Source organism: Colletotrichum destructivum, chromosome 3, assembly GCF_034447905.1.
Source record: "Colletotrichum destructivum chromosome 3, complete sequence".
In the NCBI taxonomy this organism is placed as follows: domain Eukaryota; kingdom Fungi; phylum Ascomycota; class Sordariomycetes; order Glomerellales; family Glomerellaceae; genus Colletotrichum; species Colletotrichum destructivum.
This window is the reverse complement of record NC_085898.1, coordinates 5,789,914-5,816,285: the sequence shown is the minus strand read 5'-3', so window position 1 is coordinate 5,816,285 and position 26,372 is coordinate 5,789,914. Positions and strand designations below refer to the sequence as shown.

Sequence of the window (26,372 nt, the reverse complement as noted above, 5' to 3'; positions counted from 1 at the left end):
CGAGCGAGTGCGATTTTTGTTTGTGTGAGCCAGATGTTCTCTTTCAACCGTTGGGGGTGATCAATGGTGTTGGGTTTTGGACGCCCGTGTTGTTCTTTTGCTTTTTTTGTACTGCCTGAAACCGTAGCTATGATTCACTCTCGACCATGGGGAGACCTCGATCCGTAACTAGAGTGAATGATTGTGTCACTGCGCCATGGTCACAGCATCTGAATCACTCTTCTTGCTGGCCCAATCGACTCCAACATGTCCCTTGACAGACACAATCACGTCCTGAAAGAAGAGAAAAAGAAATTCAAAAGACGAAGAACGGCAACGGTTATAGATGTGAAAAGGATTATGATTATCAGGAGACTATCCCATATGTAACATACCGAAAACCCAGTCGATCCCGAAGCCAGTACAGAAATATCAAAACTAAGGGTATAATGCTATGTGCAGCCCACCATGTTGTTGTTGTGTTGTTGTTGTTGCTGTTGAATCCCCGTTTACCCAAGTCCCAGGCCAGTCCTGGTCCTCGCCATATCCCGTTATCCTGTAAAGTATCCCCGTGTATCTATCCAAGCCATTCATCCGTAGCCTTGACCGAGCCACCGTCGTCTTCCTGACTCCGATTGCAGATGGTCCCCGTTCTATGCCAGCCGATCCCAATCCCCCCGTACGTCCTTCACGCGCCTGTAGAAATAAATGCAGTTGTATGAAATGTATCAGAGAGAAAGAAATGGAAAATGAAGATGTGAAGAATCGGGCCTGTAGCGTGTGTGCGTGCTTGTTTGTGTGTGTGTGTGATGTGTAGTGCGCTGTGGTCTGTCTCTAGCAGGTGAGGAGAAAGAAAGAGTGCGACTCGCTGCAGGACGAGTGTAGGTGGCGATGACTACTGTGTTGTCTGCGAGATTGCCGAGGAGTAGTGTCGATAAGCGATGGCAGGTAGAATAGACATGTAGACTTGTCCGTTATCGGTACGCCGAGGGGGTCGATGACATCGAAGAAGTCGTATTCAGAGTGACCAAGATTTTGCGTTGTATAGCGGAGTTCGATCATGGTTGGGGGGGGGGGGGGGGATGATGGGCAAAAATGCAACTTCCACAGGCAATATAGCCTGAACAGCAGAAACGTCGATGTAACCCACCCTCTCAATACGGTAGCGAGCGACACAAAATGCACCGAATTCTGAAACGAGTACGAGAGGTCTCGAGCGTCAAGGACGATGATGTGAAAGATGGAGGACGGCCAGTACGACGAGCGTGGGGTATGGCAGTACGCGTCCCTAGCGGCGTGGCGGTCGGGGATGCATCGGCTCATAACCCCCCTCGTTTGTCGATCTCGGGGGTCGAGAACGTCCGCCTCAAAAGATTCGCAGAGTGGAGGGTCGGAACGGTTGCGTGAATAATAAAGTCTGCCGCGCCACCCGCGTTCGCAAGGAAATGCTGTGCCAAGACAAGCTTCAACTGATGAAGGGGCCTGGCCCAAGGAATCGACACTCTGACCAGGCTCTTGCTTCTCCATTCCCTCCCAAAGAAAAAACCCAAGCATCTTCTTTGGGGAGGTTTGGCGGAGGGCGAGGTTTGGCGGAGGGCGTCGTGACGAAATGGCACGGCATGTGAATGGCTCGGGTGAGCCTTTCGGGACCCATATGTGGAACACGGGAGCGCCAATGCACGACCGAAGAAGCCTGACGGGAAGGCAAGCGAGTGGTTGAGAGACTGAGTCGATGGTGAAAACGCGGTCGAGGTGCTAGAGTATCATCTTGGTGCTATTGGAGGCAGGCGGATAGGACGCCGTGCCGTTCAATGGCTCCATGGCGCAGATGATGCACGTCATGCACGCCGGACGGATGCAGGCGACCCCCTCCAAAAGACGATCACCAGATACTCCCCCCAACCCATTATGCACCGATTCTGCAGCCAATGGGGTGGTCTGTAGCGAGGCTCGGGGCTCAAATCCGTTATCGAGGTGCAGATGGACGAGGTGCTTTCGCGATAAGCCGTGGGAGGGAGGGGAGTAGTGGTGATGTCGAACCATGATGAATGCCGCCCTCCCTGGTCCTTCTGATGCTTGTCCGCTGTAACGATGCGCTGGACATCTATGACTGCAACTGATGAAAGAATAGGGCAGACCAAGGATTCGAGTCCGAAAAGATGCGCAGTATGTCGAAGACCGTGGCTCCTTTCCTCCTGCTCGATGTCGGGAAATGGAGCGGGTGATGCGGCGGACGAAAGCGGGGCGCCAGTGATTCGCCGGCTTCATCTAAATCGGGAAAAGTGGATTCGACTTCGGAAGCGCCCATTGGTCTGCGCCACAGCAGCTGACAACCCCGGGCCGGGGGGCCCCACCCATCCACACCGGCATGGACAAGACAAACACAAGCCTGACCGTGGGAAAGACAGGGATTGGAGAACAAGAGTGAGAGAGCAAGAGAGAGAGAGAGAGAGAGAGAGAGAGAGAGAGAGAGAGAGAAAATATGTGTGTGTGTGTGTGACAGGGGGGAAAAACCTCTTTCTCTCTCTCTTTTCTCGCACTCGACTCCGATACCCACCCCCCACTTGTCGGAACTGGCAGTCTGCCCTCCCCAATCAAGTCAACGACGTCTCTTGATGCCTCCTCCTCCTCCTCCTCCTCCTGTTTGTCGCTTGCTTCCCATACGAGACCCTCCTCTTCATCTCATGCTCATCGTCCACGCGGTTGCTCGGCGTCTTCCTGCCCCACCCCCCTCCATGGCCCGCCCGGGAGAAGCAGTAGCAGGTTGCAGTGACTCACTCCCGTCATCTTGACACTGGCTTCTCGTCGGGGCTATCGCGCATGCGCCTCAAAAGACACGAAGCACCTCGCCCTTCGACTCCAACTGGCCGCTCACCTGGCCCACAGCCTTCCACGCCACACCCTTCCCGCACTCTCGCGACAGCGGGCCCTCCCAGCTTCACGCCCGTTGCGCCCCATCCCCGTATCCGTCACCACCGTAGACTTGATGGCCGGGGGCATGATGGGAGGTCATGGACTGATACTGCTCCGCGTATGTTGTCGGCGCGTGCATGGCCGGGATGGTAGGGTCCCATCGTCCAGGGGCCATGGGTGGGGTATGATGGTTCCCCAGTGGCGTATGCAGCCCGCTGCCGTATGAATGCGTCGCCATCGACCGATTGTCGTAGCCTGTCACGGCGGGTAGAGGCGCAGCCAGGCGAAGCCCAGACTGTCGAGGGGACACGGCCGTGAGCGTCGGCGAGAGATTGCGCGGTGGCCCCGTCGAGTAAGCCGGCCAGCTCTGGTTGCTCCCTGTGATGGATCTCGGTGAGGTCAAACCATCCGTGTGCACTTGTGACGGAACACCATACGCGCTGACATGGTCCTGTGCCACGGTCGGTGCCGGGGGCGTAGGAAGGGGCGGAGGGTATGCGCTGACGGGCGTGGGTGTCAGGAGGTGCGAGGCTGGGAGCGTCGACGAGGGGCTGGCGCTGTATTTGCCAATGATCTTCTTCAGCGCCGACTCGAGGATCTTCCATGGGAAGACCTTGACGTCCTTCTCAATGTTTCTCGGCTTGGGGTTCGGGAATGCCATGATGATCTTGAAGAACTCCTCCGAGTCCGCCTTGGCTTTGCTGACCGTCAACGGACGGAATCCCTCGAGGTTGCGGCGGATGCGGTTCTTCTCCTCGACCGTGAACCTGGCCGGTGCCACCACCAGCTGCTCGAGCAGGTAGATGGTGTCCACGGACGTGACGTAGCACTCGTTTTTCTCGGCCCACCAGATGCAGCTGATGCAGATGCTATTGGGAGGGCGCTCGTTGACGTTGACGGGTCGGAACGACGTCGTCAGCGTGGATCCCGACTGTTTCTTGTTGAACATGACAATGCGCCGCCTGTTCGACCACTCCTCCGGCGACCAGTCCACTGCCATGCTGTCGAGCTTCCCGACAATCTTCAGCACCGCCTTGTTGGAATACGAACCCCAGTGGTTGTAGCCCGCCTGTTGTCCTCCGCCGGGCGAGCTGGGGATGGAGCTGGTCCGGACGAGCTGAGGGGTTGTCGCCGACGGCATGGGCAGCGGCGTCAGGCTTGGGCGGGAGATCTGCGTATGCGTGATGGGCGGGCCCGGCGTTCTCCCGTATGCCTGCCACCCAGGCATCGGTGGTCGGAGCGGCGGCGGCGCCGCACGAGAGTAGTGCTGCTGCTCCGCGAAGGAGTTTGTTCGGTAGGCGCTGAGCATGTTGCCGTTGTTACTGTTGTCTTGCGAAAAGTTGTTGTTTCCATAGGGAGAGGGCGCCGGCTGATGCGGAGCCGTGGCAAAGTCGTAGGCGGTATTTGTACTGGCTTCGTTGCCGAGCTGGGTGCTTGCTGACCTGGGGGAGTGATGTTGTTGCTCAGGTGATTTGGACACCTTCCTCGTGATGTCGTCCGAGCTAGCACCTGGGCCTGCGTCGTGATATACAAACTGGCCTGCCGCCGTCCTCGAGACTTCCTCGCCGCTCTCGGTTTCAATCAGCAGCGTAATCGGCACGTTCTCGCTATTGCAGCTGGTGACCCCAAATGGCGGCGCCTCGGCCGAAACGGTCAGCATGCAGCTGGTGCTGTCCTGGGCATCCTTGATGGTATGTCCCGATACCTTTTGCGCACCGAAGACGAGAGAGAAGTAGGGCGCCACGCTGAGCAGATCGTACGGAGACGAGACCTTGACCATGACCTTTGTGCCAGCCATACCCGAGCTCGGTTGACAGGACACCACCGAGGGACCCACGCCCACGGGCATGTATGATCCGACTGCGCTGTTTGCTGCAAAGGCATCCTGGTTCATTTGAGCCGCCGTGAGCTGAGCCGCACCGCCGTGCTGGGCAGGATAGCTCTGCGGGCCATATTGCTGGTATGCGGCATCCTGATACCCACGGGTCGCATCATACCCTGTGTGGCAAACATACCGTGTCAGTAAGAGTGGCCGGGAGAGGGGGTGCTTCCAAGGACTGTCACATCTTCAGGCCAGAACACCCTCACATCAGGCGGTGTCCATTCTGACCACCTGCGCGAGAAGATGCAAAGAGGATGACGGAATAGCAATTCCAACTTACCGTGGATTGTGCCAGGCTGTTGTTTCCCGTAGTGGGACATGGGAAGGAGACCACCTGGCGGGGAGTCGCCCCGAAGGTCTCCGTTTGCCCGCGCAACTGCCTCTTCGTACTTGAGAGTCACCGTCTCGGGCGAGTCGAGGCCTTCCTCGCCAATGATGATGGGCCTCTGAGGGTGGAAGTCGGGCTGTTTGTTTTAGCGAAGCATATCTCGTCAGCCTTACAAGACCTCTTCATAGGGGACTGATCCAGCACGGGCCGAGCACTTCCAGCGATGGCTTTCCACCAGCAACGTCTCGGGAGTGACTCGGTTCCGCGCTGTGATGAAGGGTTTGACTCACCTCGAAATGCTTGTAGGAAGCACAGTCAAACTTCGCAGCAGACATTCAAGCTGTAGAAAAGGGTGCACTTGGGAAAGGATGTCTGGTTTGGTGTCGGGAAAATGCAAACCACTGTTTCGGGAGCGGTGTTGCAACGACAGGAAGAGAGACTATGGCCTTGTGGGACCGTCGAGGGACAAAGGGAGAAAGGGAGAGAGGTTATGTCTTGAGATTTGCGGTTATTAGAGCCCCTCCCCAGTTCAGTAGTATCGAACAGGCCAAGGACAAGTGCGAGTGAAGGGAGGATGGATCCCTAAGAGAGGAGCGTCAGTCTCAGAAGATTCTCCGGGCAGGATTTGGTATGAGACACCGTACTCAGAATTTATGTGTGGATGGCGCTTCCGAGCCGGCTAGTGGCGTTTGGAGGAAAAAACAAGAGAAGATTTGCTACCTTGATTTGCAAAAAAAAAAAAAAGAGACCGACGCGACTGGAATCGAAGAGCTGGAAGAATCCCGGTGCTGGTGAACGTTGCGTTGCCCGATCAAGCAAGATGAAGAACGTTGGAGCGAGAAGGATGTAAGAGTTGGGAAAGGCTTGCGTGAGAGAATATCTAGGGCTGGCGATCTTAAACCAAGACCCAGCTCTTTGAGGGCGGATTTCGCAACGAGGACTCAGAGCAATGCAGCTGTCATTGGTCGCTGGGGTACTGGCAAACCAAAGTCTGAGATCAACTTCCCGGGAGACCCAAGAATTCCAACGCGGTGGTTACCGCCTAAGAGATGCCGTGCCTGGTCTATTGAGTGGAATGCAGGTCAGCCAGGATGCTCTGTCTTTCTCTGTCTCTCTCTTTCTCTCTCTCATATGGTTGAGCGTCAGAGATCTTGAGCGAGAACTGCTGGCTGAACGGCAAGCCGCAGCGCGAACCATCAACGGCTTCCTGCTGGAGTTCGTCGCCCTGCCCCAGTACCTGCAGACGGAGAATAGAAGAAGGAATAGGGGGGACGTCACGTACTCAATCGTTGAGACCGTGTCCAATGACGGTTCGGGGCTGGTTGACAAACGGACTGATAGTGGTTCGCGATGCCGGGCGTGTGGAGCTGGACCGAGCTTCGTTTGTTTGTTCGTTCTGCAGACGGACGACGAACCTGTTCGCGAGAACAAGAGAGATTAGAAACAGGCTCCAAAGGAAACAAGTTCCAGGGTCCCGCAGCACTTGTGCGTTTCCCTTTGACCCAGAGGCAGCAGACGTGCGAGGCCTACCACAGACAGCCGCCAAACGTTGTCGTTGTCGTCGAGTGGTGGTGAAAGGCCGGGTATGCCAGATCAGAATGAAGAGACTGCAAATAGAGGAAAGAGATGGAGAGGGAGGGGGGAGAGACGCGGACTCAGAAAGTCAGACTCTGTCGCTGATTTTGTTGCGGGGGTGAAGGAGGTAGATGAGGAATGTTGGCGAGGTACGGAGAAGTGGTGTTGCATTTCTCGCAGAGGCTCGATGGACAGACGGCAGAAAGACACAGTAACAGACAGGAAGGCAGGCAGTCAGTCGTTCTCCTTGCAGACCCCCTCGAGGTACGTGTTGTTATGAGTGCAAAGGGGAGAGGCGACGAGTATGTGGCGACGCAAGACGAGAGGACCCGGCCGGGTAGATCCACGCGGAGAGGAAACAGGAGGGACCTTGCTTAGATGGATATTGCTTTTCCTCCGCTTGCCGCACTAACAGGAAGCTCACGCACCAATAGCTCTGTACTGAGAATCCCGACAACCCTCCCTTACAGTAGCACCCCTCGTCGTTTCTTTTGGAGGAGGGCTCTGTCTCCTTCCCTGGTCAGTGCAGGCAGTACGGTCTACGGGTGACCTCTTGGTGCAGGAAGAAACGGCCAAGGGGCGATCCAAGGCTGGATGGCATTTGTGGGGATGGGAACGGGGGGGGGGGGAGGGGTGGGTGGTGGTGAAAGGGTACCGGAAGAGCGAGCCAGTTCGCAGCACCCAGGACTCAAGGTACGGTGTAGATAGTATAACCTGCAAAAGCACTGGCAGATCCGGGACAGGGATAGAAACACCGTTTGGGATGCGAGATTCCAGTTGTCTTATGAGCTGCAAGGTTCCATTGATCTGGAGAGAATGGGTGGGGGGAGCGGGAGCCGGTCGTTCATTGGGTGAGTGGCTGTGACTGTGGGCGATGATGATGATGACGATGTATAGAAAAGACTGCTTCAGCTGGCAGACCAGACACGGGGGAACCACTCGAGAGAAAGGGAAGCTGGAGGGGAGGGGGGTTTGGCAAGGGACATGCGGGATAGGGCTGCCACCATGTTCATGTGCTGCTCCTCTGGTATGCTACTCGGACACGGCGAAAGAGCTTGGCTATCCGCTTCCCTCCAGAAGCAAAACACGGAGCTGTAGTGTCAAGGGAAAACCCCCCCCAGAGAAGCAAAAGGAGGAGTCTCTCATGCAAGGAGCCCGAAAGAGGAGAACAGGCCCTTTGGAAATAGGATAATATGGAAACAGCTGTTGCAGGTTGCAGGAAAAGGGGAATGACAAATGGCCAAGAGCAAGTGAGGTTGAGGAACTGGTAGATGGCTATGAATTCTGTCGAGGGTGGAAAAGGAGAGAGAGAGAGAGAGAGAGAGAGAGAGAGAGAGAGAGAGAGAGAGAGGGCGAAATTGAGAAAAGGAAAAAGGAACCATGGAGGAGTCTTACTCGTCAGGATCGTCCCCCCCTTTCGATGAGTAGCGACACCAGCAGCGCAGAAGTGGTGCCGGGGTGTGAATGTTAAGTACGTACAGATGATATGCGGACGTACAATTACTGCGAATACTACGTGCACACAATTAGTTATGTGCACACGGGTAGAGAGAAGGAGAGGGAGGGAGAGCGACAGGTGTGGGTATTACTGGGTGCAATATTCGCGTCAAAGTCGGTATTGTCGTCAATCTGGACAAGATGGACGAGGTACCTCAAGAGAAGAGGAGAAACAGAGCTCTTGCGTGAGAGCTTGAGCGAAGGGATGGATAGCCAAGGCAAATAGATAGAATAGATACGGGGAGGGCGAAAAAAGAGAAAGAAGGGTGTGTGTGTGTGTGTGTGCGTCTCGTGGGCGTGTCTTGATCAGCAGCAGTGTGTAGAGCTGCTGCCGGTGTCGACGTCTGCGAACCATGAGTTAGCGGTGATTGGCCATAGCTCCTGTGAGCAGCTGCAACGAGCCCAATGAGCTGAAAGGGTTGGGATGAACGAGAGGAACAGCCATAGGCCGACTGTGGCATGTGGCCAGGATTAGGACGGACCGGGGCCCGTCTAACGGCATGGAGGGGGGTGCGGCGGTAGACGGTGCAATCGGGATACAAGCGGCACGCTCCAGTGTCACTGGATCTGGCTTGGGATACTACCGACCGGCTGAACCCTTGCATGCGTCCGTCCGCCCCCCTCCTCATCCCTCCCCCCTCAGCAACCTTGCACAAGACCTGTCAAGCAATGTACAAGTGCGAATCTACAGGAGGGATACCCCAGTCTCGGGCGCCCCCCCGTTAACTCAGTACACCAGGCCCGATCGCTCGTGCCATGGGAGGATGGAGGGATGTGAGGGGAGAAAGGAGGGGGAGAGTAAGAAAGGTGTGAGCAAAGGTGAGTGAGGGAGAAAGGGTGGAACCAGCCAGACAAGACTCCAGGCCGGTGAGCCCATGGCTGGAAAGGGATGCATCTTGCTTGTATTCCTAGACACGGACCGGGAACTGGTGGGAAACCAGGTCTGAGGGAAGAAAAGAAAAAGAGGAGACCGGGAGATCCGCGCGAAGGGATGCAACAGGCAAGGTAGGACTTGCATCTGGCCCCAAACCCGCGAGGTGAGATGCAGTGAAAGTGGCGTGCGTGGGCGCCGTGCGTGGTGTGCTCTGAGGAAGACTGTCTCTGAGTCTCTGGCATCCGGCAGCCCCCCCCCTCAGCTTTCCCCCCTTTGGCTTGGCTAAACTTCTGAAGAGTGATGAGGGAATTGAATGGATAAACAACAGTAACAACAACAATAACAAAAAAGAACAGAAGAAATGCTTGGTCGGAGCGTACAACAACCAACGGCAGAGTCCGGAGAGCGTTGGGATGGGGGCCGGTGTCGTCCGCGGCCGAGATGAGAGAGTCGGGTGGCGATCCACGGAGGATGTCAAGCCCCGACGGGAGCTATCTGGACACAGTACGGACAGACTAGTATCTAACTTTCTTGGGAGCAATGAAAAAAGGGCGTTGGGGTCAAATTACTCGTCCGAGTCGCCTCGGCTGCTTGGGCTTCCGGGGGCGCATCTGCCAAATGACGATCTCTAATGCCGCTGTGGAGTGGCCGCAAATTATTATCCCGACGGGAACAAGGCTTCTTGTCGACAAGCAGGTAGACAGGTACCGTGTACGTAGGTATGTGTAAGTGTGTATGTGTATGTGGTGAGGGTGCCCCAGCGGCACTGAAGTAAGTAATTGGGTGTTTTCTCACCTCTCTGTTTTGGGTATCAGATCAGCCCGTTCGCTGCTCGCTGCTCGCCTCTGCCGTCTCGTCCGTTTCCTTTGCTTCTTTCTCCCCGTCTCGAGGAGTGCACGCGTGCGGCCCGGCGGTCGGTTGTTAGAGCGGAGAACGGGGGGGCTGGTCTCGGAGCTTTCCTGGCTTTTTTTCCCCTGGCTTGCTTCTGCTGCTGCTACTGCCGGCCCCCTGGCCTTGCTCAGTTCTGCCTTTTTTTCGGTTCCCGTCACTGACACACACACACTCTCTCTCTCTCTCTCTCGACTCTGTACACCGTGATTAGTTATTGATCAGCCCAAAATGCCGATAGTGCAGGTGAGGCCACTCGGCCCCAGGGGCGATCAGTGGGTTCACTCTCCCGCTGTAGAATAGCGCGACTGCAACCTCGGCGGTGGAAGAGAGTTTGTCGGGTCGGATCATCGAGGGAGAAGGAGAGAAAGACACAAGACCAGGAGATTGCAGATACCAGATGGGGTCCCTGGGTGCCTGGTTCTGTGTCCAAGTCGTCTTGTCTGCCTGCGAAGCTCAGCATGCCTCGTGGGTGTATCCGTATACACTAGAGTCAGGCCAGGTTTTCACTGCCTTGAGTGGCCTCTAAACTCCCTCTCGGTACAGAGTACCTAGTACACTATCGGGCTCTTCCTCGTCCTGACAGCCACGCCACTCACCCGCCCCCTTGCAGCCAGCAGTGCGGCAGGAAGCCAAAGCAGCTGCCACTAGAGACGGGATGATCGACGGGCGAGAAGCAGGCCAGACGGCGGCGCCTGTCGGGGATGGGTGGTCCAATAAACAATAAAGCTTGGCAGTTTTCTGCAGGCCCAGGGAAATTGAACGAGATCAACAAATCCCCGTTGTTTCTGCCCAAGCAGGGCCCCCAGCCCAGCTGAGCGCCCTTTCATACTGACCACCTCAAAGCGTGTGGGTGGGCGGGCAGTTCCGTGTGTTGGGGGTCGCCGAGGCAGAGCAAGCGCCAATGCCGAGAGCCCGCTTTGCCGTGAGCGCCGATGAGAATGCTCTGTCGGAAGGGGAGGGGCTCAAGCTGAGGCGTAGTCCGCAGCAGCCTGCCTCGTGGATGACGCAGACCTCTCCGATCGAAGTTTATATGCTCTTTGGTTCAAGCTGCCACCGGACTATTGTGGTAATCCAGGGCATCCGTCTGTCCACCTGGCACTCCCGCTGAGGAGCCTTGCCACGCGTAGAGGGGTATGGGAGTGGGAAAAGAGTGGGAAAGGATGAACACACTACACCCATCTGTGCCTGGCTCATCCGAAGGAACGGGTGGAGTGATTCCCCAAAGGAGAGTTCAAGACTTACGGATTTGGATTTGGATTTTGGCAGGATGGCGGCGTGGCCCGCGAGTTGGCGTTATTGTCTTGTGCGGGAACGAATAGGCGGAAGATGCATCTGTTCTGGGCTGCTGCCTCTGCACACACGTCAACTTCAGTTTGGTCCCGTAGTGCCCGTGTCTCGCTGTCATGTCAGGCACGGACATACAGTTCGTAGTGGCTCCCCCGTTGGATGGGCCTTATTCGCGGTAAGTCTAGTGGACAGACAGGACTGCTATGCTAGTCAGACGCGGTGAGTTCGGTCGGCGTCGGCTGGCTCCTAGCGGATGTGTCGGCCGGAGAGGCAACAAGCGTGAGACCCGTGTCTGAGACGATTGCGCCCAAGGTCTCTGTTGACGGCGATAACTTGACGTGAGAGCGGGGTATTCGACGAGAGCCGCAAAGTGAAATACGATAAAAGGGATCGCCCTCAGCAACCAGAGGGGCGGCGGGGAGTTGTCTTCTTTATTTCTTTTCTCTATATTCTCTGAAATGATCAATGTCCAGTCACTGATGCGAGCAGACGTGAATGGATTCTGAAGAGTCGAAATCAAGCGCTGGCTAGCTAATTGACAGCTAGCGTCGGATGACGGAGCCGGCTCGGTGTACAGTAGACAAGGACACGGAAGGGGGTGGCTCAACGTCGACGATGGCGGGGGAATGGTTGCGGTCTTATATTCAACGTGGGTTGCCTGGTCTGGGAAAGGCCGGTGGGTTCCCGAGACGGCGTTCTACCTGTATGCTTTACAAGTACTATACGTTGTTGACCATGGCATCGGCCGAAACGTTATCTTGTCGAAAACGCTGGTGTCGCCTCTGAACAGCAGCAGAGCGTGGGAGTGAACACCGATGCAGTCGATGACCAGGACGCGGGTAAACGCCACAGCGCTGGCCTCGGTCCAGAGATGCGGGCGCGGGCCATGCGAAAGAAGGGTGCCCACAGCGAGAAAGATGCGTTCAGTCTCATTCATTGCAGGTACTTACTTGGCTCATGACGACGTTCAGATTGGCGGGCGAGACGGAATCGGAAGAGCACGTACTCGAGTATGACGATAGTACGAGTGACAGGGAGCACTTTTTTTTTGCAATTCCATCGCCGTGCCAAGACGCGCAGCACAGCTGACGGAAAATGTCCCAGGGCGGCAGGACACGATACAGGCGCAGGTGGCGGCGAGTGGCGTTTGTGACAGGAAGCGAGGCGGCGTAGGAGGAGGAGGAGGAGGAGGAGGAAGAGAAAGAGGCTAGAGTCACGCCCTCACGAGGTCCCGGAGTTAGAGTTGGACAAAGTGCGCCTGGGTTTCCCTGCGTTCCAATGGGCGGGATGACGAATCAGATGGCGATTGGCTGTTACACGGCGAGGAATGGGACAGCAGCGTAACATGGATGAGGCGGGCAAGGCTTGTCGTCGTCGTCGTCGTCGTCGTCGAGTGTGTTGACTTAAGCTGTGGTCAAAAAGCATTTGAAGAAGAGGTGGCATGATCACTAACACCTGGGGCCAGGGGGGAGAAAGGAAGGAAGAGCTGGTGCGTGGGCGCAAGTGAGACGAAGGCAGCGCACCAAAACGTTTGTACTGTAGGCCTCGTGGTGTTGCAAACATGAAAAGCAACTTGCAGAGTCTCGGTAGTGGTGAAGGCGAGCCGAGCAGTGGGAAGGATGACTGACCTATGGTGGTCCATGGGCGGATGAGGGCAAGGGTCGAGTCCCTCGTCGAGTTGTTGTGTCTTGCGCCGCCAAAGAGGGAGGGAGGGGGGAGACAAGGATCGACGGCTTAAAAAGAGATGTACAGGGACAGCCCTTGCTGTCGATCTCGCAGATGAGATGGCCAGGCCCATCGTCCAAAGTCCACAGAGGATGCCTCCCCGCTCTTGATGCTGTTCGTGGTGCAGAGTACAGGTACAGGTACAGATAGTGCCGTGCCTCCATCGTGTCGTTCGTTACAAGCGGTGGGATCAGGTCGGTGACTCGATTGGGATTCCAGAGTTGCATTAATCAGTTGAGGTGGCTTTGTGAGATGTGACGAGATGCGAATCTATTCTGTCATGGTCTTGCGTGGGTGCGCGAGAGGGAGAGACGATCTTGGATGATTGGGATAGAATCGGAAGGGAGTAAGAGTAAGTAAGAGGACGAGGAAGAGTAGGAGTAAGAGTAGGAGCGAAAGTACCTATGGCCTAATTAGGTGGATGAGGTACCCGTTCCTACCTACCTACCTTAGGTACCTAGTTAGGTAGGGCGAGCACACGCGAACCAACTCCCCTCTATCTTATCCGAGCGCAGTACGTATCTTTTGTCGGATGAGGTACGGAATACCTACACTACCTTAGGTACCTAGGAACACACAAGGCAAGAAGCCTACTAATACCTGCCTTACAGCAGATAGCGCAAGGCAAGGGCTGCTGTCAAGCCCGACTCCAGCACAGCACACACATCATTAATCAGGCGAGTTTCGGATGAGAACGCCCTCGCTAGCATCCCTAGAAAGCAAGGAAAGAATACCACCTACAATATACGCGTTGTCGTTCTTTCTGCCCCCATCACTTGCACTATACCTACACCTACCTACAGGTACCACCTACTTACCTGCCTAGGTACCTTATTTTACCTACTGCCTCGTTCGCTATCAGCCAGACTATCATCAGTACAGCAAGTGCTCAAGTACCCCAAGGCACCGTACCAGAGATCTAGATACCTTCTGCTGCCTCAAGTCCTTTCTCTTTCTGCCTTTCACGGGACAACGCTTCAAGACACCAAAACCTCCGAGTCAAAACACATCGCCATCTGTTCAATCCTTCATTCATCCATCCATCCGTCCATTCGTCCATTCGTTCATCCATCCACCAGATCAGACCAGGCATCAGATCAGACCATACATCACCGCCCCCACTGCCATCACCACCACCACCACCACCACCACTTCTCACTCAACATGTCATGATTCCCCTCTACTCCGCTTACGCTTTCTTTTTCCTCTTCCCTTTGACGCCGTCTCCCAAGCATCCAGGTCTCCGAAAATAAGGGGAGAGGGGTACCCTTGACCATTTTCGCCTCGTATCTGGCCAGTAACAAGATTCCTCTGGAACGCTTCTGCAGTCCGCCGTTTCGACATTGACTTGCACTTCACCACATGTTCGTTTCTGCCTTGTCGTCGGCACGAATGGCTTTCTTTGCCCGCCCTCCCTCGGCTACACTTGCACATTACGCTGACATCGCATCGAGCCCCGAACCTCGAGCCTTGACTAAGGATGTCGGGTAAGGATACAAGCGCCAATCTCGTAAGTCAAAGCACCCACATTTCGGCCACCCCCACATTTCGGCCACCTTAGATGAGGGCATTCCCACCAACACCAGTATGTTCAATTAATTATTGACTTCGCCTAGATGCCACCACAATACAGCTTTCAGCCTCACTAGGTAAATCAGCCTCGCTGGACTTATCTGTGATATCCTCTTTTTCGCCTGCCTCGATCTGAGCCTTCTGGATGTCCTTGATATTGGCGAACTTGGTGTTTGGGTCGATCTGGACTGCCCTTCTTTTCCTTGCTGCAGTATTGGTGACTTGGGCCTGCAGGAGCTCCAGCTTATGCTGGGCAGTAGCCAGGTTATATGCCTGCTCGCTGAAGCCTTTTTTCACCTTCATGAAGAGGAGGCGTTGAGTAGAGGCATCATTATCTAGCTCTGTGAATAGCTTCAGTTGGCCAGCCAGATCCTTCATCTTCCTTGGCGTTGACCATGCCACTGCAGATGACGCAGATGCCCATCCCTCAGCTTCCTTGCCTCCAGACTGCCCTTTGCTGACCTGATCTGACGATGCTGATGGCTTTGGTGTTGTTGGGAGTAGGAGGGAGCTCATCAGAGGCTTCGCCATAGAGACAGGCCATAACCCTGTCCATTTCCAACCACTTCTGATGTTCTGCATCGTCATACCTGCAGTACGAGCCTTCTGATAACAGCCTATAAAGTTCCTCTTGCCTACAACAGTTGAATCATTCCACTGACTAAGGTATCCAAGCTCCTTCCTATAGGCTGCCTTAACAGGGCTAAAGACTGACTGATCAAGTGGCTGGAGGACATGGGAGGTATGTGGCGGTAAGAACAAGAGATGGATGTTGTTTATATAGCATAACCACATAAAGTCAGTCGTTGTGTGACTCCCATGTCCATCCATGATCAGCAGCCTGACCTCCTTGCCCTGAGGAAGGGTCTGAGGGATGAAGACCTTCTGCAGCCATTCAACTGCAGTAGCATCTGAAGTCCATCCATTATCTGTTGCAGTGAATTGCCATCCTTCATAAGGGCCAAGGTCCAGGGGAAACCACTGTTGCTGGACTGCCTTGCCCTTATATATAACGAGGGGATTCAGAACATGGCCCAGGGCAGAGATGCATTCAATGATGGATACCCATGCCCTTGATCCAGGCTGTTTCTTGCGAACAGACTTCGTCTCAGACATGCCCAGCACCAGCCCATTAGAGCCCTGGCCCTCAAGGATACCAGTCTCATCCATGTTGTATCTGTTGGCTGGTTTAATGCTGATGATCTCTGGTATGGCGAGATGCTTGAACCAGTCCCTGATGACCTCAGTAGATGCCCCATTAACACGTCTAGAATCGATAGAGCGACTTCTCTGGACCTTGACTGATGGATTCCTCCTTATAAAGGCCTGTACCCAGCCTCTTCCTACAGGCTGGGTATCCCCCATTGCATGAAGGATACGTCCAGCGAACTCCTTGACCTGTTGATGTGAAGGAGGGAGCCCAAGGGCATGCTGAATCCGCACCCATTCAGCCAGCTTAGCCTCCTGAGCAGGAGAAAGCCTCTGAAGGTCAGCAAAAGCAGCTGCCCTACCCTGGGTTCCATGGAGTCGATACTGAAGGGTTGTCCTAGGGATCCCATACTCAAGTGCTGCCTTCCTTAGGCTCATGCCGTTGCTGATGGCTTCAACAGCCTGATTGATCTCATCTTCGGTATATTCGACCATTAGGTATAGACAAAGGTATTTGCAAAAAATGAAGCCATTCGGATAAGATCTGTAAATGTTGTATTTGTTTGAAGTTAGAGGGTAGTCATGGTGTTGAGGGGAAATGAGGCATTTTTGGGTGGCCGAAATGTGGGGGTGGCCGAAATGTGGGTGCTTTGACTTAATTGATCTACTAGCTAGTATTTGCCCACGTTGCCTACCAACACCGACACCGACACCGATGCCGACACCGACAACACCGTCACCGTCACCGTCGCCGTCACCGCCTCGTCGAGTCCAATGACATGACGGATACTTCCATGCCGCATGCGTCGCCGTGCTTCAAAGTCGAATTGCTATGTGTATGGTCTGTACGGATACCTATACGCCCAAAGCATGATGCCATGCTACCAATGTATGCTCGCCACCGCCGCATGTTCAACCCTAGTTAGCCCCCCGACCGCCTTTAGCAACGGCTGCCGCCTCTCGCATACGGCCGTATCAAATTCACGCCTCGCCCATCGCATCGACTGTCGACATCACCATCACCGCCCAGGAACGCCCTTCCATTTCGTATTCCTTATTACTGTCGCTGCCTTCTTCTTGCCGCCAGGCTCTTCGCCGGTATTCCACTTGTGCAGCTGATGCATGCGGATCCTGATTCAAACCCTCCTTGCCCGCCTTACCTCACCTTAACTCACTCACACCCCTCAATGCAAATGCGCCGTCCAACCGGTGTGTCTCGGTATGTCGGCTCCGATCTTTTCCTCGCTTGTCACTCCCTACCTGCCCCTTTCTCTCTCTCTCTGAGAGTGAGAAAACGACAGAGAGACATTCTCCTCTCTCTTTCTCTTGGTTTACCATGGTCCTGGAATCTCTGACTGCCTGTCCGTCCCGGCAACCTCGCGCGACACCACGCCCGTCCGCCGCTCTTCGCAGTAGTACCGTACCACCTGTGCCCACAGGTCTCGTCAACAAAGCCGTCTCTCGCTTCTTACTGTTTGACCACTGCGTTCATGGTGCAACTATGTATAATTGTGTCCCGGCACATAATTCTCACCTTCGATGCTCCCCCTCTCCCCGCTTGTTTCTCCCCGGACAGCTACGCATACCTGCCAGCTGACTGATCCGGCTCTGTCTCTTATGCAAGTCATCCCACCACAGGGAGTGGGGGGGGGGGGGGGGGATAAGACTTGGATCGGTACCTTGCGTCCATTGCTTTGCTTTCAAGGATAGGCTCTGGATTCCCCATGTTGCAGATTCATGTTGCCGGGTACAACCCGTCACCCGTCCCATTTTGTTTTGCATTCCTTCAAGACATTCTTTTTTTGGCCCACGTAACCAGGAGCTTGGGCCACGGCTTCAGTTTCTCAAGCTCACCCGTATGGATATGGAGATAGCAATACCGCGAGTCGTTGCGGTATTAGCTGGAATGCGACTGTGTGTTTGTGCGTGAGCAGCAATAGGGCAACGGCTTCTCGTTCACTTTCAACCATTCTCTTTTCGACGACAATAAAAAAGATTCGCGGCTGAGAATTCACACACACACACACACACTCTCTCTCTCTCTCTCTCTCTCTCTCTCTTTCTTTCCGCCTCCCCCCCACCCTACGCGCCTGTCGGACCCGGGAGCAGTTGCTAGGACCAACAGTACGAAACTTGGCCTCACCTACCAAGATTATGCACGCCGATACTATCCACGAAGCAGATCTCGCAGTCTTCCTCGCACGCACGTTGGCCGCTCGACCCTCTGCCGTTGTCATCAATGTTTGCCATTGCAACTGCCGTGCGACATCTAACCCATCTGGCTGCTTTGGCTACGTATCTAGGTGCAACATCTACTTCTTCGTCATCAGGAAGCGCCAACGCTACCTGTCGAGCTCGACACGCGGCGGTTGGCTCACGACCTGGGCCAAAGTCCACGCATACATGCGGCTGCCGAGACCGAAGACGCAGGCAGCTGTGTGCCACCGTCACGTACCGTGTAGTGTGTACACTACACTACGGCTCTAGGCGCTCTTCCAATCCTTGCTTGGCCCCGGTTGCTTTCAGCCTAGCCTGTACTCACAGCCATCACTTTGCATGCGGATGGTCGCTGATACCGTGTGTCTTCATCCTCGCTAATCTGCTCCAAGTACGGGGGTCATGTAATCAGCACTAACCAGCAGAAAAGCCACACCCCATCACCGAAACCAGACTATCGGGCTTCTTTTCAAGCTTCCCTCAACTCTCTTGGCAATCCTGTGATGTTTGGTGTGACCATTGTCATTGAATTTTATCGTGCTTGGTGTTCTTTCTTTTCTGTTGTTTCCCAACAAAAAAAAAAACAAAAAAAAAAGGGTAAAATGTTTCAGGACGACTCTCTCCGGCGAGAGAGCCACACCAAGAAACTGATTTTAGGCGGGTGAGCGAACATTTGCCTCCCTACTGGCCGGCCTGGTTGCCTCTATCATCCGCGAGCCTGTTCTTTTGACTAAACCAAATACCTCATTAGGTGTTTTCCTACGTGGCTTCATTAAACGGTGGAAATCAGAGAGACCATTGAACTCGGCGGCACCAAAAGACAACGACTTGTCTCGAAGCATCATCGCTCAATGGCGCGTTCCAGCGACGGCACACCAGGTCAAACCACCAGTTCGTAAAGGCCACAACCGACGCTTTCATGCGCACTCGGTAAGAGACGTTATACTGCGTGTGCCCCGGGCTACCTGTGCAACGTTGCCATGCAGCTTCGACCAATCTGCTCGAATTCCACGACCCAATGCTTTGGATGCCGACCCGTGGATCGAAGACAGCGACCACAAAGGACTGTCTCAAAAGCCCGCGCCCGGCTGCTGGATCTTGGAGCGAAGCAGGGTTGGGACATGCTGGGAGGTCGTGCCGCCACCTGTACAACAAGGCACGTAACTGCAACACGCTTCAAGTCTGGGAAGAGCCGAAGGCCACGGGTCTTTGGCTGTCTCACGCGACTAGAAGCCCGGCGAGAAGGTCCTGGGAAGCGGGGACTGTGATGTGCGTTGCCGCCCCTTGGGTTTGTCGTTCTGGGTGAGCCTGTATGTGTATGTCTGCGCTTCTCGGAGTCAGAGTTGATAGCCAGATGACCACATACGTTCACGACGCTGGATGCCGCAGCATGGGGTTTTCATCCGGCAACAATCCGCAGGGTTTGTGAACCAGGGGTCACTTTCAGGAGGAGAAACTACGGAAACATACCATATGGCAGACCTATCGACCCTCCATCTAGGCGTCATATGCTCAAATGCACTACCGTAACTTGCGGCAACACAAGCGGCACCGGGAAAGCCGTAGTAGCAGGCTCCATGCTCGTGACACGACAGCAAGCGAATGACACTGGTGGCACGATTCGACTCCTTGGAGGCTCTGCAGAAAGCCGCCAGCATACCTCATCTCTGTTTCTTCCACGATCCTGCAGCAAGACGTGTGTGACCAGTCAGCAATAAGAAACGAGCACACCAAGCGGGAAGCCTGGAGGGCACCTTCACAGAGGGAATAGAAGAGAGAGAAAGAGATGCTTCGACCTCAACCAGGCCATGCTGGGTAACGCCAACTATCCTGCTTTCAAGGTATCGGTACACCCAGGGATAACCTTGTACAGACAGGCTGCTGACCACGTCAAGTCCGCGATATGAAGTTGTGTAAAATCTGCCAAGCAGAGGCCTTCCAAATACATGAGCCGGGAAAGTGGGGGAGATGTTGGAATAAGAAACGAGGGCGTTTCGTGGCGCTGGGCAACACTATGACTAAAAATTCTTTTCTTGGAGGCGCGCGACCCCTGACCAGCATCCGCCATCCGTCCGGGGGATAGGTTGCGAAAGCTCGACGTGTTCCTGTGTCTATGCCGCATGCTGCTTGCTGCCTGTTGTAACAGAGGAGTCCCGAGCAGTATCGACCTATTCGAAATGCAATGAGAAAGATCTCCCGGTGGCTCGGGCTCTCCCGCGTAGACAAGGCATTTGTTTACATGGTAGGGGCGGCCAGGGTACTACGGACGGCCACAGCGCTAAGACGGGAATGGCACATTGCACTGGACGCAGCGAGCCACGGTGCGACTGATTGCGATATCTTGAACAACAGAGGACGAAACTTTTGTGGTCCCAGGTTACTCCTCTCCCTCCTCCTTACGGGAGTACGACTTGCACCAACGGGGGGCACCGGGGCTCACGAAGCACACAATGGCTTGGCTGGCCCATGGAGACTGTCGCTCGCAATCTCAACTGGTGTTCCCTTTTGGGAGCAACCCCCGTCAAAAGGTCATTGACATTGTCAGTTTCTGCGTTTGATTTGCAACCACGTGGGAAGATTAATGATCGCCCGTTCGGTTCTGGATACTCATCACCCCAAGAGCCAAGAACAGCCAAGGAGACACCCCTTTTGCGCTTCCGCCTCGCTCGACTCGCCTCGCCCTTTTCTGTGCCTTGACCGTGCATCCTGGCCTGAGCTCGCGGAGACGGCGGTGGCATGTTGGATGTTCTTGGCAAGCCTGTCGCTGCGCCCATTCGGATGAACAAATAATACAAGGGCAAAGGAGGGCGGTGGGCCCTGCTCGGGGGGGGGAGAGGCCAGTGTTGGAGGGATCGACATCAAGCATAACCTTGTCTTGCTGCCCCCCTCTCAGGCGATCCGGCCGGAGATGCGAGAGACAGGGGTCCCGGGGGGAGAAAATCTCCCCAACTCACCGTCGCGGTCGTCGAGATAGGTGACGGTTAAGCCAGATAGGCCGGAGCCCAAAGAATCTTCCCCCTTCCACCAAGGTTGACCCCTAGAGCCGTATGCACGGCTCCGTTCACCGACAAGAGTTGAGGGAGATGGATGGTGGGAAGCTGCATCATCTTGAACACGAATAGTCGTCAGATGATGCATATTGCTCGCGGCACCTGGTTCTGGTTGCCGCACGTCTCGCCCGCCCTCTTTACCTCCGTGGACTGTCGACCTGACTGACCTCCGGACGTCGTGTCCCAGCTACATACCGCTTCACTTCCGATGAACGGAACAGGCATAATGCTGAGGCACGAAAGGATCCATATCATCCTTGAGCAGCGATCCCGGCCACACAAGCTGTCAGGTGTGCCGGCTCCCAATGTTCTGTTCACCCGACCAAATCCTGCCCAGCGCATCCTGGCGTTCCCTGACCTGGTGGATAGAGATGAGGCGCAAACCGATCTCGGCATCTCGGGTCTCCCACGCTGAGCCCCCGCTAGCTCGGCCAAGGTGAACGCCAAACGGGAGACGGTGGATGACGGGATCCACGCGTTGTCTTTCAAACCTGGACGCATCTTTCGAACAGAGGGCGAGCGGCCCGAGAGATGACTTTCATAGTGATGCACGAACCAGTGCTTCCCCCCTTATTTCTTCTTCCTTTCTTTTCTTCTCTGAATGCGGGACCTTTCGATGGAGAGACTCTGCACAGCGTTCCGGTGCCAGGTAGGCGGCCATGAGGGTGGGAGTGGAAGTTGGAGTAGGAGTGGTAGTGGGAGGAGAAAATAGGATCTTCTCCAAGGGACGATACGAGTCTGACGACGTTGTTGCAAGGCGTGCCACTCAACCCAAAACCGCACGACCTTTCGCAGTTCACCTCACCATCCATTGCGCCTCGCACCGCCAAGGCTCACGAGGTATCGTCTTCTGTACACTACTGCGACCGTCTCTCTCTCTCTCTCTATCTCTATCTTTCTTATCTCAGTCTCTCTCTTCTCTGTCCCTCGGCGGGCAAAAGAAACGGTATATGGATAACGGTGGCTGACTCCCTCGCCGCACGGCGCTCTGCCACCCAATCTCTCGGCCAGAAATGCCAACCAACAGATCCCAATGCAGGGCTCGATCAGATTCAGTCTCGCTCGTGAAGGTCCTCCATTGGTCCAGCCCCTCGTCGTCGTTCAAGCCCCGAAGGACTGCGGCGTCTGCTGTGCGCTCATGGCCGATCAAGCCCCTGGTTTCTTCTTTCCTCTCTCCTTCCTTTCTTTCCCACGGGTCCGCCCGAGGATTGGCCTGCTCAAGGGGTGAGTATTGGAAAACTTCGATGCACGGGTTTCCTTGAGGGATGGCCGAAGGGGGTGTGTATCGATGACAGAGCGGGGGGGCGTGTATGGCAAATATCGTGCTGCAATGTCCATGGGAGACGCACATCGCCCACCGTTTTGCCTAGTTTTCTGACAGATTGACCACTTTTACTCTCCAAGGGACTATTTGGCGAAGCGGTACTCAAAAGGGCAGAAGGCATCTTGGTCCTTGCAAGGGGAAGCGAGCATGCGTGACGACGACAGACGCCGACGCGGTACTTTTTGGCGGCGAAATTTGACCAACTTTGGCGGCGTTGCGTTGACGGCAAGTTGCAGTTGACCAAGTTCCAGGGTCTTTTACAAGACGGGGGAGAATTCACGGCAGGATCTTGATGAACAAACCTGATCCCTCCAGCCGTGTTGAAGATCCCAGCCAGTACTCGATGCTCGTCTCGTTGTGTTTCAGGGCCGCGATACTCCCGCACTGCCGGCGCCGATCCGATTCTTGCACCCTCCGGCGGTCTGTGTCCGATCGATGTTCTCGATAATGAGGCACAGGAACAGAAAGTCGGTGGCAGAAGTAGGAGCAGGTCCCAGTTAACCCGTGATGAAGAAGGGCACCTCGCTCATTTCGCTTTCCCCTCCTTTTCCTTGCTTTCCCAAGCCCAGTGACCAAAAGCGCCCCGGTCGAAAAGGACGGCGCCGTCCAGGGGGGGGGCGCTTCGGGAATCAAGACACGACGTGCTCGAATAGGCGAGCTCTGGTACTCGCCTTTCCCGGCGCGGGTGCTCAACTCCTGTCTGTCCTACAGTAAGCTTCTCAGTTGGAACTGGTCAAGGAGATGAAGGGAACAATGCCAGCTGGAGGTCTCGGCAATCGTTGATTATGGTTCCCCTCTTGGGCCTCCTGTGCTTCTCTCTCGCCTCTTCTTTCTCTTCGATCTAGATATCGACGTGGGCGATGATGGCGTAAGCGGACCGGACCGGACCGATTAGGTTACAGGTGAGTTTGGCATTGCCCATCAGAGAGTCGGTCTCGAGAACAGGTCACCCTTCCCGTTTGAGCACGTCTTGGAAAGGGGGTGGGGCGACGGGAGTTGTGCGATCGTCCGCGTTCTCTCGGGCTTTCAGGGCAAGTGGTCATTCTCGTTGGAGGCCTCGGTAATGGGCTTTTGCAGTGGCGAGGGCGTGTCGTGGCTCTTGTCTCGCGGCAGCGGAGCCGTGAGTTTGGCGTTGAATCACGCAGTGTCGGTCGGTCCGAGCATGGCTGTTTGGGGGGGGGGGGGGTTGTGAGGACTGTCTGGCGCCATGCGGGTTCAACATTCTGCCATTGGGTCAGTTGGACTTGTTCTCTTGGTGCCGAGCGTGTGGCCTTGCGTCGAGCTGACTTGGGTCGTTGGCAAATAGCCACGGTCACAAGGTGTCGAGCCAGATGTGAGGACTGGATGAATGCCTCTTGATGATCGCCTTCACCTCCGTATTTGTTCTTGAGGCGGTTATGATTCCCTTGTAAAAGGGATATTAGCAGGAGAATGAGCTGTGGGAACAGTAGGTAGTTCTAGTAGATGCAGGTTTCACGAATCTCAGGGTAGCTTGAGCATGTTCAATAAGGAAACCACGAGGAATGAAGCTGAATGATACGTCGTTGACTGAATCTATTGCAATGTGCTCCCCCGTCCACGACCTCTATCAAAAACACAACACGGCATCTCGGCTCTCCGTGATTTCTTTCTTCCCGCCTTCTCCCAGTGTACCGTACTCGTCAATGCCGTAGACTAAACTCGACAGCAGCGTGAAGTCGTTCCCAGTCATCACTCTTATCGTACCAGATGTCTTTTTCCAGATTTTCCCACTCGCCCATCTATAGTTGGTTTCCTCCATCGTGCTTTCGACATGCCTCTCTTTCTCTCTGTAACAGTCATTCGTCGCCATTATGATACCGCGCAGCTCCACGGCCCGCTTACAGCTCCTCCTTGACGGTCCTCTGCGTGCGGTCGTGGCTCTTGGCCTTGAAGCCGTCGCCGGGCGTCGCGATCCTCCTCAGACGGAAGACCTTGGCCGCGTGGCTAGGGACCTTGGCCTTCAGGACACCCTTGGCCGCGACCTCGCCGACCTTCTTGCCAAAGAGCCTCGGGTCCTCTCTCTCGAGGCCGACGGCATAGGGGATCTCGGTGGCGTTGTACCAGTTGGCCTCGTTGAGGATCTTGGCCCGCGCCTCGTGGCTCTCGGCGGCGAAGAGCGACTCGGCCGTCTGGGTGGACATGCGGTCGGCCCAGAGGTCGTGGACGGCCCAGGCGGACTTGACCTGGGGCGCGGAGCCGCCAGGGCCGTCGGAGACGAAGATCTCGGCGAGCGACGACTCCATGTCGAGGTCGGCGCCGGCGGCGTTGAGGAAGATGACGACCTGGTCGCCGTTCTCGAGACGGCCGCTCCACACCTGGGCCTCGGCGACGCCGTGCTCGTCCGGGACCAAGGCGCCGCCGACGTCCCTCCGGACGCGCAGGGCGCTGCGGCCGTGCGGGTCCTGGCTGAGGGCGATGATGGCCGGGTTGTTGACGATGCTCAGGGCGTCGGCGGGCATGGAGCGCAGGTCGTTGCCGAGCATCAGGGGCGACTTGAGGGCGGCCCAGAGGGCGAAGTGCGCCTTGTACTCCTCGTCCGTCATGCCGCCCTGGCCGACCTCGAGCATGTCGAGGTCGTTCCAGCCGCCGGGGATGCTGCGATCGGCGAAGGTGGCGACGCGGTTGAGGATGAAGAGGACGGAGCAGTGGGTGCCCGGGGCGATGCAGAAGGGGTCGGCGGCCGAGGAGCAGCTGCAGAGGTCGTCGGGGCGGGTGAAGGAGTCGTAGATGTCGCCCGACATACGCCAGGCGTTGGAGAGGGACATTCCCCACTGGGGGGTTAGGGTTTGTCAGTTTGTACGATTGGGAGAGAGAGATGTATGAATGAATGGGAAATACAAAGATGTTAGGGGAGGAAGGGAGGGAGGCAGGGCTTACGGTATGGACGTAGTCTTCGCCCCAGTTGCAGAGACTCAGGGCGATGGGCCGCCCCGTCGCGTTGAGGGCGTCGGCCATGACCTTGAAGCGGTTGAAGGAGATCTGGGGCGTGCCCATGCGGCCCATGTGGTAGCAGTTGTCGTACTTGAGGAAGTCGACGCCCCAAGATGCGAAGCTCTGAGCGTCGTCCTTTTCGTGGTCGAGAGAGCCGGCTTTGTTTTTTTTGGATATGTCAGCCAGAGCCGTCCTTCATGATATGTAATGGGGACATCGTCGTTCTTGATGAGAATTGTCATAAGACTACTCTTCAGAGGACACCGTTCTCATGATGTGGAATAAGACTTTTGAATCCGGGGTCAAAACAACTCACCAAATCTCGCGCACGTCATCTCGCCGGCGCTCGAGTACATGCCGTACTTCAACCCCAGGCTGTGGAGGTGGTCCGAGACGTGGTTCAGGCCGTTGGGGAACTTGTCGAGGTTCGGCTGCAGCTTGCCCTGGGCATCGCGGCCGTTGACATCCTGCCAGCAGTCGTCCAGCACGACGTGATTGTAGCCCAAGTCACGCAGGCCCAGACTAACGACGCGCTCCGATGTGCTCAGGAGGAGGTCCTCGGAGACGTCGCACGCGAAGGCGTTCCAGTTGTTCTGGCAGACATACGTCAGTGACCTGTTTATTTTACACATGTCCTGGGACGAGAAAGGGAAAGGAAAAAAGTAGAAGAGGCTCCCTGAAAGCTTCGTTTGTCAACTTACCCAGCCCATCGGCGGCGTATCGGCCAGGCCGTTGCTGAGAGCCGCCACTCGTCCCGCGGATGCAATGGCGGCGACGAGACCTAGTGATCTGTAAGCCATATTGGAGTTTTTTTTAACTTTTTTTCCGAAGTCGAGAAACGGCAATGACTTCGGCGTCAGTATTTGCTTGTCTAAAGTCGATTGCGCGTTGCCGGGAATCAATTCTTATACCGCCTCTCGAGCAGGAAAAGTGGCATCGCGGGTCCGTTCAGCGCCCCTCTCGTCTCCTCCATCACGAACCAGTCTTCCAAGTTTTCCCCCACACATCGTGTCTCTTTCTCTCTGTGTGTGCGTGCGCTTGCTTGCTGCTTGAGTAACATGCTACATGATGCCCGTCGCCAAGTGAGGGGGCGCATCCATCAGACGGTGAGGTTGGTCGACAGGGGGCGGAGAACTCGATCAAGTTTCCCGCCCTTC

General features: G+C 55.6%; 2 protein-coding genes across 2 annotated transcripts; both read right to left on the bottom strand.

The window, feature by feature from the left end:
* Window positions 1-321: 321 nt before the first annotated feature.
* Window positions 322-5,811, bottom strand: CDEST_05897 (uncharacterized protein). The gene is made up of 4 exons (XM_062922056.1): window positions 5,747-5,811; window positions 5,393-5,684; window positions 5,055-5,238; window positions 322-4,890 (listed from the first exon to the last, which is right to left on the bottom strand). The coding sequence occupies exons 2-4, from the start codon at window positions 5,435-5,437 to the stop codon at window positions 2,918-2,920; spliced, it is 2,202 nt and encodes a 733-aa protein (XP_062778107.1). The 5' UTR covers window positions 5,438-5,684; window positions 5,747-5,811; the 3' UTR covers window positions 322-2,917.
* An 18,311-nt stretch (window positions 5,812-24,122) lies between these two features.
* On the bottom strand, window positions 24,123-26,258 carry CDEST_05896 (Putative glycoside hydrolase family 27/36, glycoside hydrolase, family 27, aldolase-type TIM barrel; the record flags this gene model as incomplete). Its single annotated transcript, XM_062922055.1, has 4 exons — window positions 25,917-26,258; window positions 25,532-25,808; window positions 25,162-25,373; window positions 24,123-25,055 (listed from the first exon to the last, which is right to left on the bottom strand). Exons 1-4 carry the CDS (start codon window positions 26,013-26,015, stop codon window positions 24,123-24,125), a joined length of 1,521 nt encoding a protein of 506 aa, XP_062778106.1. The 5' UTR covers window positions 26,016-26,258.
* Between the last annotated feature and the right edge of the window lie 114 nt (window positions 26,259-26,372).

Excerpts from the sequence above, each read along its gene's own strand:
- CDEST_05897 (XM_062922056.1), bottom strand. The coding sequence starts at position 5,437 with ATGTCTGCTGCGAAGTTTGACTGTGCTTCCTACAAGCATTTCGAG. Across the intron at positions 5,239-5,392 it reads CTTCCTACAAGCATTTCGAG|CCCGACTTCCACCCTCAGAG; the intron begins GTGAGTCAAACC and ends TAAAACAAACAG. Across the intron at positions 4,891-5,054 it reads ACAGCCTGGCACAATCCACG|GGTATGATGCGACCCGTGGG; the intron begins GTAAGTTGGAAT and ends TTTGCCACACAG.